This window comes from Nanorana parkeri, unplaced genomic scaffold (assembly GCF_000935625.1).
Source record: "Nanorana parkeri isolate BGI_ZX_2015 unplaced genomic scaffold, ASM93562v1 scaffold244, whole genome shotgun sequence".
Lineage (NCBI taxonomy): Eukaryota > Metazoa > Chordata > Amphibia > Anura > Dicroglossidae > Nanorana > Nanorana parkeri.
In genome coordinates, this window is record NW_017306512.1 from 861079 (window position 1) to 875165 (window position 14087).

At 39.1% G+C, this 14087-nt stretch overlaps 1 protein-coding gene across 1 annotated transcript in view; it reads left to right on the forward strand.

The window, feature by feature from the left end:
- MYBPC1 (myosin binding protein C, slow type) overlaps positions 1 to 14087 on the forward strand; it is an 87981-nt gene that overhangs the window by 3552 nt on the left and 70342 nt on the right. The window contains exons 2-3 of the mRNA XM_018556628.1: positions 8118 to 8395; positions 13352 to 13367. Of these exons, the coding sequence (XP_018412130.1) occupies positions 8118 to 8395; positions 13352 to 13367 (294 nt within the window). The remainder of the gene's footprint in view (positions 1 to 8117; positions 8396 to 13351; positions 13368 to 14087) is intronic.

Below are 14087 nucleotides of genomic sequence, written 5' to 3' on the forward strand. Positions count from 1 at the left end.
GGACCATGTAGTCAGCTTCCTGGCCAATCAGGAAATCAGGAAGCCGGGTGGCATGTAAGGACTCGCCGCCTGGCTTCCTGATATCGGAAGTTCCGGTATCGGGATAAGTATCCACCCAAGTATCAGCGTCGATACCATTACTAGTATCGGTATCAGTGCATCCCTAACAAAGACCATGAGGAATACGTGTGCAAAATGATTGCTGAAACCCACAAGTGCTTTTATCACTACTGCTTTTCTTTATATCTAAAATAATTTAGAGGTTAGAGTAAAGTTTTAGTGCAGTATAACACTTTTAGTTGTTAAATAGTTGATTTAAAATAGAGATCTATACATCAGAGAAAAAAGAGGGACACCTGAGGTACAAAGAGGGGCAGAGGAATTTGATTACTAATGAGGAACAATCCCTCCAAATCAGGGGCAGCTAGGAGCCTTGCTTGCCATACATTAAGAACAAAGCCATACTACCAATTTGATATAATGAAAGTACTGTTTAAAAACTTACATTAAAATCTCTTGAATTGTACACATTTTGTCCACCATGTGAGCATTATTGATAACAAAAACAATACTACAGTTTCAACAAGCATTATGGAGTAGTAGTGTGCCTTATTTATATACACAAATTCAGTGTTCTGATATTAGATACTTAGCGGTTGGCTAAAATTGGCCAAATTATTATATTAATAACAGTAGCCACATCTTTTGAAGCCACCAATACTTTGTAGGATATTGTTTTACTTTTAAAATTATTGCTCAACTTTGACACTTGTTTGCAATGTTTAACTATTTTATTAGCCAAAATAAAAAGATTACGAGAATTTCACTAGTGCCTTTCTTGTTCCGACATTTATAGGTATGCTACCTAAAGTTAAAAAGCTAACTTTTTAAGTGAACCTGACCTGGTTTCTAAGGTAGCAACAGTGCTGGTGTGCAAGCATCTTGTGTTGCCTACAAGTAATGTTAGTCTGCAAATCAATTCTTGTGTGCCTGTCCATTCCCTTCTGAGCCTATGCTGTGAACATGGGTTCAACATTGCACTAACACTAGATTAAGTCCCATCCCTTCCTGGCACTAAGCCTCATTCCTGTCAGTAACTGTCTGTACTGTTGTTTTGACATTTGACCATTACATGACTGAGGTGGACTTGATTTTGCCTTGGAGAGAAGTCTAGACATTGTGTACAGCCTTGGTATAGGATCCATGAACACAGGGCTTCATTTGAAGACTAACATAGGAACTTGCTGGCACCACAAGGTGCTGCACTTCTGCAGGATTGGCTGCTTAGGTACTGTTTATGCCAGAGTAGGTGGATTCTAACTTATTAATTAATCATTAGTTACTATTGATTGATAGTTACACCAACATTTTGATAAAGCAAAAAGACTATAGTATATTGGTATATAATTTGGATGGATGCTCCAGTAATAGTTAAATATGAATCATCATCATTACCTTTATACCTAGGATAAAACATGGCAACTTGTGAACAAGTGAAGCTTTTCCAGCTTTTGTTGCAAATATAGAAATCTCTTTTGGGTTATATGTCCTTTAAAAGATGCTAGACTGCACCCATTACAGCTGTAAACTTTAAATGTACTTCCTTTTCTACAACTTATAACATCCTATAGTAATATTTCTTAATAATGTGCTCTCTCCACTTCTACTAATACACTCTCAAACCCTTGGGACCTCTCATGTTTTCTTTATATTACCATTAGAGTCTCTCCTCCATGGTCGATCCCAGAAGTTTCTAATATGTCCCTACAGACCAAAATTGGGGTCCAAACGCCAGTCTTTTAGATCCACAAATTATTATACGTGTCATTTGCTCTGTTTGGTTCTGCTGAGCATCACATTTTTTTTTTGGTCACTATACTAATAGTAAACTCACCTTTTTTGGGCCCAGAAAATTGGCACATTGAAGTCTTGGTCAACAATGATATTAAAGCACAATTGTCACCAAGATATATGCATATTCGGTAAGATAGACTTACAACCTCAGTTTTATAGTCTTAGCTCAACTTGCCTGTTATAGCAATAGCACAGGGCCTGTAAATATAACTTAATTAGACTTGGGAACAAAGCTGGTCTGACCTCTAGCTTTCTCTTAAATACAAGTCTGTGTGAGGACATGTGCTGATGGTGAGTTATGCCAGCATAGTTTAAGGTCTGGAAGCAGCATTTGCATTGAGAGAAAAAAGCATTTGAGGGTATTTCCGAGTGAAAATCAGTCAAAAATCATAACATATGGGGGTACAGGACTATAATTAGATAAACACCATTGGACTTTAAATTCTATGCCACATTTTAATACCTCTGCAGCTGAAAGGTGGCTAATTCCTAGTATTTTCAGGTTAGATCCATACCTCCATTAAAACCCTGCTTAGTAAAAATATTTTTTTTTTATTTTTTTTTGTAAATTATTTTTATTGACAGTTTTTAGAATACAAAATCCGAATAGGACAATACTAAAATGTAACTGTGTGAAGACGGGTTTTCACCTCAGACATTTTCAATACAGGAGACAACCAGGCTTTTGCAATTGTTTGTTTAGCAGTAGTGAGAATGTTTGTCATAAGGTTAAATTGTGAGGTTGGAATATTGTCGGGTCTCAAGTTTAGAAGAGCTACTGTTGGTTGAAAGGGGGGAGTAATATTGATAAGGGAATGAATAAAGGCAAATACTTTGCTCCAAAAACGCTGTGCTATCGGACATTCCCACCATATGTGGAACATTGTACCTATGGAATCACATTGGCGATAACATTGCGAAGAAGATGAAGGAAACATACGAGCCAGTCTAGAGGGAACATAATACCATCTCATTAAAACATTATAGATAGTCTCCACTGCCACTGCACATTGAGAGGAAGTCCTGATCGTGGCCCAAATGTGTTCCCATTGTTCATTATCCAAAATTATCCCCAGATCTCGATGCCAGTGTGACATATATGTGTGAGCAGGTATAGAAGAAGAGTGGAGTAGGGAGGAATAGAGCTGAGAAATTACTCCTTTAGTATGTGGAGAGTCTATGCAAATACGTTCGAATGAAGTAAGAGGAGAGCGAGTGAGATTAGGGCCTAATTCACAAAGAATTTTAAGGCACAACTGAAATATTCAGATTGACCCCTTTTCATCCACAATCTGTATTGAAATTCTCCCAGCATGATGCCCCATGCTGGGTGTACACTTATAAATGACCCCCCCGCATTGAGAGCCACCTGCCCACATTTAGCAAGGCTGGTGGCTCTCAGCCTAGGCTGTCACCGATAGCTCAGGCCCTCATTGACGAATGGAAACCAATCAGAGCAGTTCTCGATCATGTGATCTCTATGTCAACTAGCGGCTTCACTGAGAAAATACAAGCTGTCAGCCTGCAGATAAACACTGCCAACTTCAGGCTTCAGTGGCATCTGCAGTGCAATATGTTTAATATTTGTTATCTTATTTCTGCTGCATATGCTCACATACAGACAGTGACAATTTTCCAGAAGTGTTTACAATGTTTCACCTATTCGAAATATCATTTGACATGTGTATGTAGGACACAGTTTTAGAGACTAATGGTAGGCCTGTGCTATTCATCTTTATATAGGTGTCTATAAAGACACCTTATGTGTTTTACAGAGGAGCTGAACCTATAATAATTAAAACACATATGTCAAGGCAAAAAAGAAAATATAACACAGGAAGTGTTCACTGAACACAAGCCAACTCTGAATCTCTGACACCATCAACTGATATTTTTCTGCACTTATCAAGCAGACTTGAAATTTACTCTCTCTGCTGCCCCAAGGCCAGGTTCCTCAATGCGCCCCCCTATCTGAGAAAAAACATCCCCCGTGGAGAGTGGCTGACCTGCAGGCTGCAAACAAGTGATCTCGGCAACATTGTGGCTTCCCCACTGTACATTTAGCTCTGCGTGCCCAAGGTAAGGCTAAATGTAGAAAACAACTACCCGCTCGGTGCCCAGAACTGCATGTCCTGGTCATCAGTAGATAGGAATTTCACGCCCCTGCTGCCCCTGCTGCCCAGAGGCCGGGCCTTGGTTGGCCTTGTGGGAAATCCGGCCCCGCAAGAAGGCATAATAAATACTTAAATATGTACAATATGTACATATTCATGTATATTTAACAGACTGAAAGGTAGCAAATAAGATACGTTTATTGTTAGGCATACAGTTAAATCATGAACTATCTACTATCTACACATGAAGAGACAGTACATGTATATTGTTGTCAGTGGTCACTTCGGTTACTTTGCTTGAACATGGTCAACTCTCCTTTTGGGCTGTCAGCTCCCGAGCTTAATCAGGAATTTTACCTTAATGCTAATTAAACCATAACTTTAAAAGACCTGAGGAATGTTTCATTTGAAGCCACCTTAAATATAAAATTTGCAAAGAGGACTGCTAGCATATCAGCTTCTACTGACATGTCTCAGATCTCAAGCCATTGATCTTCAAATATCTCATTAACTTGGTCTGTGAGTCACATCTTGTATGATCTGCCCTAATTCTAGTCACCTGGGATGTGATAACTGACATCTATGAGCAAATCATATTTACATACAATTTCATATGTGCCAAATGTTTGGCATTATAATGATCTTAGTGTACATATTTCAAAGTACTCATTGATTGCTGGTGGGACCTGAAAGGGATATCAGAAACTGACATGTGAATCACTCCTTAACTTTTTTGTTCATGAAAAGAAAGAAAACCTTCTGGAATTATATCTCCAGAAATTATGCAAACCCTGGGGCTTTAGGATCGATATTTATGAAAAGATGCAGAGACAAGATCCATAAAATCTTATACGTTTATGAATTTTTAAGTTTAAAAGACAAACCATAACAGAAACACATAAAAGTGGACTAAAACCAGAAGCACAGAGGTTAACATAAACCCAACCAGAACCACAAACTATATCTGGTACTTGTCCATAATACTGTTGACTCTGATATGATTGGAATTATTGAGGGGAATTTATCAAAACTGGCGCAAACAGAATCTGGAGCATGGCAACCGATCAGTATCTCTCTTCAGTTTGCCCAGGTAAGATTTGAAAATGAGAGAGGGAAGCTGATTGGCTGCAGTGCAAATCTGCCCCAGATTTTGCCTGCTCCAGTTTTGATAAATTCCCCCATTGTGTCTTTACAATTTTAGGTAACCAAGAAAGGCAATGGTAGAGATGTAGTTCATATAGTTCTGACCAGACCAGACCAGACCAGCAGGCCTGTGTCTGGGATACACCTTATCAGTTTAAGGAAACACCAACTGATTAATTTCCCTGGCATAGTTTCACTTCACCCCCTCACAGTCCCCACACAGGGGAATTTTGCAGCTACTGGTCCGCATCTGCAGGTTTGAAATTATGAAGCAGAGTTGTATTATTGAGTCTCTTTTCCTCATGAAACCCAAGTATAAAACGCATTGAAAACCAAGACCCATATGAACTATATCTGTACCAATTCCTTTCTTGGATACCTACAATTGAAAGAGACAATAATTCCAATCAGATCAAATTCAACAGTATTACGGACAAGTTGCAGATATAGTTTGAGTCCTGATCAGGTTCTTGTTAACTTCTGTGCTTCTGGTTTTGTTTCATTTGTACTGTATGTGTTTCTGTTATGGCTTGTCTTTTAAACATAAATGAATATATGTATAAGATTTTATGGATCTTGTCTGCGCATCCTTTCATGAGTATCGATCCTAAAGCCCCATTGTTTGCATAATTTCTGGATATCTAACTCCAGAAGGCTTTCTTTCTTCTCATAATTTAGAACAATCTGATTGGATGCAAGCATTGTCCAGGTATTTTGAGAGCCAGCGGGGTTGACTAGCAGGATACTGAGGCTTGGCCCAGTGGGAGATTCCTCCATCCACACAGTTTAGCATAGATGGAGGAATCTGTTGCACTTTTTCCACCTGACCATAGAACATCTGCAGAAAATCTATTGGTGTATGGCCAGCATAAGTTATTTCTAGAAGGTTATGGTTTTATGAATCCTGTTTTCTGAGCAGTAGGCCTTAGGTTAGGTCCCTGCATGCTATTCCTGTGCAGTGGTACCAAGATGAAGAGCTTCTTTAGGCAACATTATGACGGGCAACTCAGTGGCTTCAGTGTACCCCTGGTGGGTATTACTTTTCAGTGTATACTAGTCTTATTTTTGTGAAATTGTGTTTGATCTTCAACTGAGAATAGATGACCATATTATATGGTGTGGTTAGATGATGAGGATTTAATTAGATTGAATTAAAAAATATATGTTTTTAATAGCGGGTGTGATCTACAGGAAATAAGAAAACAGGTATTCTCATAAAAACGAATCACTTATTTAAGGATAATTTTTCCCTTTATTTCATTTTAGAGATGAGATATGTTTATATATTTCATTAACTGCAAAATATGAATTAAAATCACAATTACCCATACTCCACCAATCCAAGACAAGACAACAATAGGACAACTCAGATCAGACTATAGCACTAGGTCAGGCTAAAGTTTCACACTGGTACGTGATTTTATAAATAATATTATATCCACATGACATTCTCTCATCCCTAACGCTTCCAAATACAAGACTTTGCACTCCTACAGACATTTCTGTTTATACATGTGAAATTCCTCCTGATTTCTCAAATGTAGGAATGCTCCTAAACTGACGTAAGTTACATTTCAGTTTCCTTTCATACAAAGTACCACACGATTTCATAATTGTAGGTCCTTCTAAGAAAAACTCCTTGATTCTGCAAATAGCCTGGGCAAATTGGTGCATGGCCTAAGTTGTTCCAATTTTCCGGTTTGAATTGCCTGTTGAGCTGATATATCTCACATATGCAGTCATTAATACATGCAAGGAAATCTTTCTATATTTTAGTATTGCCTTATAACATTTTGGAATGTGGCAAATCTTTTGGTTGGTTAAATATACCTACTTGGCATCATGGCTTAATAATCCATTTAGTGGAACCCAGCCATCTACATAGATTGCATTACTCATTAATTATGTGCAAGCTGCTTTAAAGTATTGTGACCTGACATTCTCCTAAACTTTTCAATACTATTTACATGGGAGACTTTACATAGTATGTGAGCAAAACCAAGTTTCATGTTGTAACCATGTTGCACGTAACATGAAAAATTGTGACATTGCCCACACAGTCGTGCCATCTATTCACAGCTTTGACAGGATCTGTGAAGTCACTGCACGTGTATTATCCATTAATTATTCCTCCTGTCCCAGTTGCTGAATTTCCATACTTTAGTATAACAGGGAGGGGAAGGAGAATCTGCAGGAGCCAGAGCATTGCACCCACGATCCACTGATCGTGATTGCAATGCTCTACTGGCTCCAATGCAAAAAAGTAATAATAAATACATATTTTTTTAAAGATGTGTGCATTTTTATAATTTTTTTCAAGTGTACTTTGCCTTAGCTTACATAGTGAGAAACAATAGAGAAGCACATCCATTATGTAGCACCACAAAACTGGAAAGAATCCTAAATATGCAATGAGCAGACAAGTTTGCCCCAAGAACACCATAAAATTACAAAATATACAAAGAATTACATTTCTGAAAACTCTAACAAACGTTATTGAAATTAATTACATCAAACTGATTTGTTTTACATACTTATTTAAAGTAGGAAAGCATGCCTTCCCTTTAAGATCTAACTAATGGTCCATAAAAACACAGACACCATCTGCAGCTTGTGGAATTCTTGTTAAATATAAAGCATTGGAATTACTGTGACACGGGCCAACACGAAATTAAGGATTTTGGCTGTATGCAAACTAAGAAGAGCTCTGTTTTAATTACTCACAATAATCCACTATTTCTGTCATAAAGGTCACAAGAAAAGTAGCCTGTATGCCGCGCTGTCTGAGCTACTTGGTAATTACATAAGGCGATCTATCAGAATAGCTGTAATGAAAAAGTGAATTTAGCGCTTGTCTCTGCTGCACCTGTCATAAAGACTAATAAAGAAGCAGACAATCCTTTTGCCGCTTCAGGCTTCTAAATATAGCGCTGAAAAAAAGCTTGCAAAAACATGTGGCTCTGTCCCTTCAGTAGGCAAGACAAGGTCTCTCTTTTTATATTTCAGGCTCTACTATCACTGACCAACAAAAGACTGTTCATGTAGCAGGTGGAAGTAGAACTGAGATCACAACCCAGACCGTCAAGACAGGGGTCCAAGTGAGAAGGCAACAAGATGGAAAGACTGAAAAAACAGTCACCCAAACAGAGCACACAAAGCGCACTGTAATCGTTGATAATAATGTCACCCATCAGGAGGAGTTTTCAGTTGTCAGTGGGGACTCTAAAGTAAAACTCGGCCACAAAGGAGGTATGATTGCAGACATATATATGCCAGCTTTTGTTGTTACTTGTTCCTTATTGTAACCATGTGAAAAAAATAAATAACTCATCACGGTTTAAGAATTATACGGTATCTCCATATGATATGGTGATATAGTGCATTAGCAGGGCAAATATTTTATACATATAAAACAAAAGTACATTTATATGTTTTGGTTGGAAGAAGTGATAGTCGTCTGGCCTGTTTCGTGGAAGATGATAGGGGTTTTAAGGCATGTAGTCTTGGCCTACCCAAGTGGAACCTGTTTTTTGGGTGCACAAGTATACCCTGCCAATCATATAGATTTGGCTGCTACAGTTATGGGGCAAATAAGGTTTTGTGGCTTTCAGGTTGTATAATAGTGATCATTTTGCTAAGTTTAAAAAAATGTTTATTATGATTTTCAGAGGGAAAATATACAGAGAGCACCACAATTCCACCGCGACCAGCAGCTGTAGAAGGTCAGTAAAACTAGACATTATTATGTTTTATTTTATTCGATTTAAATACATAACAGATTACTCAGTGTCATATCCTTTTTAATACATAGTAATATTATTGTAAGATGAGTGCTGTATTAGGTTTACATAAATTATCACATGAGGTAACATGCTGGCATACCTAGAGCAGTAACTACAGTACATCATAATGACGTATACAAAAGAGAAAAGAAACTGATAAGACAATGGTTCAACAATTTTCTTTTAATAATCCTCTCATACCAACACATTCATATTATTTACAGCTGTATCATCCCTTGGCAGCTTCTCAGATGGCGTAGTAGTCAATCCTACCATCAGAGAGCTGAAGCAGCCAATCACAAAACAGTATGGAGGAGAGGAGAGTTCTGCAATTTAGTGGAGTAACTTTTTAAAGCTTAAGGCCCCATTCACACAGGTGGCTGAGGGCACCGTCGGTGAGAACCAAGTGTTTCATGCCAGTGGAGCCAAATGCTGCATTCGCACAGTATGTGCAAACAGAAATTGCCAGCAGCAGCTGTACAAATCAATGGCCAGTGTTGACTCTGTTCTTATGTACCACTCATCCTCAAGTGGTTACATGCAAAATGAGCCTCTGACCGACCCTATACAGGCCAATCAAGCGACTGAACACTCAAACCCAGAAGAGGACTAAGCTGAAGATGGAAGCAACAGAGAGGGAGGTCTGCAGTGCTGGAGAGGATCGGCTTGGCAGGTCTGCCATAATGTGCTAATATGCTGTATTTACTAGCACATTATGACTATTTTTAGAAAAAAAGCTTCACTTCAACTTTAATTTCATGTTCATTTGTTATGCAGTGTTAATTCTACTGGAGTAATGGAGATAATGGACACAAATACAATACTTCAAAGTGTTTACAATTTCCCAGGTGATGATGCAATGTAGTCAGTAAACAGTGATATGCCTGTGGTCCTCTAAGAAAGAGTTATACCTGCACTGTTAAGCTTGTTAGAATAAGTGTAATTCCATTAAATATTTGACTTTGGGGGAACATGTTACTAATTCTTCTCGCCTTCAGGTGCTTGACAATTGGTTGTTGTTACAAGGGGGTGAGGAACTCAACCCTTTAGAGCTTACTCCCCCTTGTGTTCCTTGTGCTGTTTCTCCCTTGTGTCTAGTGGCCAATCTCTTGTGTCTTTTTGCCCACACAGATGTATGGGCAAAATACAGGTTCACTTAAAGTTGGTATAATTGTGCAGCTATACTTGTGAGAGATAGTTGCTTTCATTTTCTTTTAGTGTCTCCCTTTCACAGCCCTTGTGGCAAGCTGTAAGAATCCCATGGAAGAAGTCCAGAAACTTGCCTCAGCCGATGGTTGATGTCTTGACACTGACACCATGCCTGGGTTGTTGGGGAGGGGTAAATTGCCAATTAACCTAGACTTTAGTTTTCTTTGATGTAATCCTGACAGATCTTTTGTTATATTTTCCTAATATCTGTTATCACCAATGAGCACAGGTAAAAGATGCCGTATCCTTATATTCTGATACTTCTGCTCAACAGGGAAATGTAAATAAATAATACAAAATCCAAGTAATCTATGAGAGAAAAGGCTATACTATAACAGCAATTTAAGAGTGGAGATAAATGATTATAGGTGACTGGTGTAATATAAACCAAACCATTGTTTCTGCTAATAAAGAATAGAGTTTATTTGGCAAGTGAAGAAGACCTTTCTTACAAAGTAAATCTAAAAGAATTCAGTAAATCCTTTGTTGTGCCATGGTAGACTACCTTAATTCCTGTTTGTTTAAGATACAAGTTTCTAGCACACACTTCTCTGAACAGCATTGTTGAATAATTAGTATGCTAATAAAACCCAAAGAGAATCATTTTTATGAACCACCTTCTAGATTAACTGTAACTGAAGGCAAAATAAAAGTATAGCATCACGTCTGCTCCTGTCACGTGAAGCAACCCTAATAATCCAATCTGGGAAATGGCAAACACATGAAAGCATTTCTGTTCACATGATCCGAATGACAGTTGTCTCATGAGAGGGGAGTATCTTTTAATTAATCAGTTTAGTGCCTTGTTTGATAAGTCAGGAGACTACGATCCAAATGCCTTCTATCTAAAAAGGATAACTTTGACTTTCGTATGCACACACAAATGCATTAGATTATTCTCTCTGTGGTGTCCAAGACTAGCACAAGTTTATGTAGTAGGGAATGCAGCTTCCTTGGATTTCTGTAAAGCCTTTAACACTGTGACACTTGAAAGACTGCCACGCACTCAGGAATGTGCATCTGATTGGCTAAGATGCAACAGCCGTGGTAAGTCTTAGCATCTCAGTAATATCAAGAACCAAAACTGTGAAGATGGCATGATAAGCCAAAATATGCCATTGCTATAGTGCTTGGATTCAGCAAGCTTTTTCCAGTGGGTCTGGGAGAGACTACATTCTCACTTCACATCATTTATTGTTGGGCAACCTCCCATTCTGGGAACTACAGAGGAGTTGCTTGGAACACAAGCTCATATTCAAGGTCATTCAAAAAGTAAAGATACCAGCAGTCAAAGGGATTTAGCAACCAGCTCAATGTGTCTCTTGAGCAAATTTAAATGCAAAGTATTCAAATATGACTGGAATGTGACATTCATTGATAAAGGAGTTCTGCAGTATACTGTATATTAAGGATGCTGTGCTTGCTGATTATTTTCATAGAACAGCATAATGCCTCTGTACATGCTGATATGCTAAAAATACAATCAACCTAGAAAAACGCATGGTGGAAAGTAATTAGAAATGGCGAGTGAATGTGATTACTATATTTTTAAAATACTGACAATAATACATATGATTCGGGGAATTATTTTGTGTTATGTAATTGTACACTTTTTAGCATTTTACAGAATACAAGTACACTTCTCACATAAAAACAAAGCACAATGTCAGAGAGCACATGACATCATCAGTGGCTTAACTATCCTAAAAAACATATACCTTAACTATCCTAAAAAACGGTAGTTGATACTGGTGTTAATGCATTTTGCATATCATAATTGCATTTTGTGGGTGTTTTTTTTTCATGGAATAGATCTCAGATATCACTGTCTATTTTTTTAGTCTTTTTTGGCAAAGAAAATACATGTTCATTGACTGCCTACTGGTGCCAACTGGCTCCTAGTCTTACCCAGAATTTGACATTTATTCTCAACAGTGCCAGCATACCACCAGTGCATTGGAGCTGTGGTGCTGAGTGGCTGTAGAGGCACAGCTTTAGAGTTATGTTAAACCCAACATTAATTTTACCTATATTAGATGCTGAGGGTAGGACTTACACTGTCTGAAGTTCTTTTGTATTTTATTTTTTTCTATCCTTCCTTTTCACACTCTGCCCTGACTTCTGTCCCTGACCTTTGTAAGGGTGGCTCCTTGGCTTGCAGGAACCAATCGAACGCTGCCAAGCCATACTTACGTGAGCGTGCACAAAATATGTGCATCCACTGCCTGCACTGGGCTTAAAAAGACAGCCCAGAGGAATAGGAAGAGAAAGGCCATGATGGCCACACATGCTCAATGGCACTATGCATGATTAAACATGTAGGCCTGCAGAGATCAATCAGAAGACACCAGTGTTTGGCCTTGTGTTGATGTCATCAGTTTGATATCTGTTTGCTTCTGAGCATATTCACAATTCATTGACCTGCCTTAAGTGGGTTTTGCATTTACATAGACTTGTATAGGAATTAAAAAACAACTTGAAGTGAACAAATGCTTGGCAACACAGGTCCTAATACCCTTATCATTTGGGCCTGTCTTTAAACCCCAAAGCACCCGGTGAGGAAGTGTAAGGGAACGTTCACCCTGATAGCTGAATACTGATTGTCACAGAGCTGACAGCTTTTACTGTTATAATCAAACAGCAAACAGCAAGGGAAATTTAGAGGGTTATTCACAAAGCTGTCGAAGGCAGCCAAGTGAATAACCCAGCCAAAGTGAAGTGAGCCGAAAAACCTTTAGCTATTCATACGGCTGATTTCAACTGTACATCGTCTGAAATCAACCGTACATTGGCTGCCTTCGGTCATTCGAACATGCTCTGGATCGGCTGAGTTGAAGCTCTGGCAGCTCGCTTGCTGCCGTTCGTCCCTATTATCAGAGCGCCCGAATGGCAGTAAGTGAATAGCCGAATGCCACCAAGCGGCATTCGGCTCGGCTGTTCTGCTCGGTACCTCAGAGGTACCGCGCAGAATAGAAAATAAGTGAAATGAGTAAAAAAAAAAAAGTTAAATTCAAATGTAAGAAAATAGGAAAAGTAAAAAAAAATTTAAATAGTTCAAAGAAAAAAAAATCAAAAATAATTTTTTTAAAAGCTGGCAAAGATGCCGGCAAAAGAAAAACAATTGGGCGGAACTAGCAGTGACACCTAGCTCTGCCCAACTGTTTCCTATTGGCCAGCACCTGCCAGAGTCTTCTAGCAAGTCCTGGCCAATGAATAACAACTTGGCGGATCCAGTCTGTGACGTCACAGCCGGCTCCGCCCAGTTGTTATTGTTAAATGACAGATCAGCGTCCCCAGGTCATTTGGGGACTCTGAACTGTCATTACGACTGTGCGGAGCGAGTCATGAAATCACGGCTGGCTCTGCCCGGCTGTCATTTGCATGGAGATCGATAGGCTTCGGCTGACCTTTCTCCACGCTTCGGCTGTCACTTCGGCTCAGTCGAGCCAAAGCATATGCCTTCGGCTCGGCTGAGCCCCTCGGCTGCCTTCTGTATAGTGAATAGCCCGTACAGCAGCCCTTCAGTTCGACTGAAGCGAAGGGCTCCGGCAGTCGAAGAGAGCCAAAGGATCAGCTGAAGTTACGGCTGGATCCTTCGGCTCTTTAGTCATGGCCCATATATAAAGCCTATTCCTGAGTGGCTGGGGGCCCATGTGCAGAAGTTCTTAAAATGTTTTTCCACTTTCGCAGCCAAATTGGGATAACGCCTATTTTATATTTGACATGCTCCCAATCACAGCTAAAAACATTTTTAAAATGTTTCTTGCAGTTTAAATGTATTTTACTTGGGTTAGGATTTATTGGCTTCTTAAGGGTTAAATGTCTACTAGCTTCCCCTTGCTTCTGGATTGTCAGGAGGGGTTGTGAGGAGTGAGGGGTCTAAACCTGTCTGCACTGTGTTTGCTCATTTCATAATTTGTGAAGCAGATTTGAACACTGCCTGTTCTAACAAAGTGTTAATGGATTACAACCCTGGCTTCTGCAT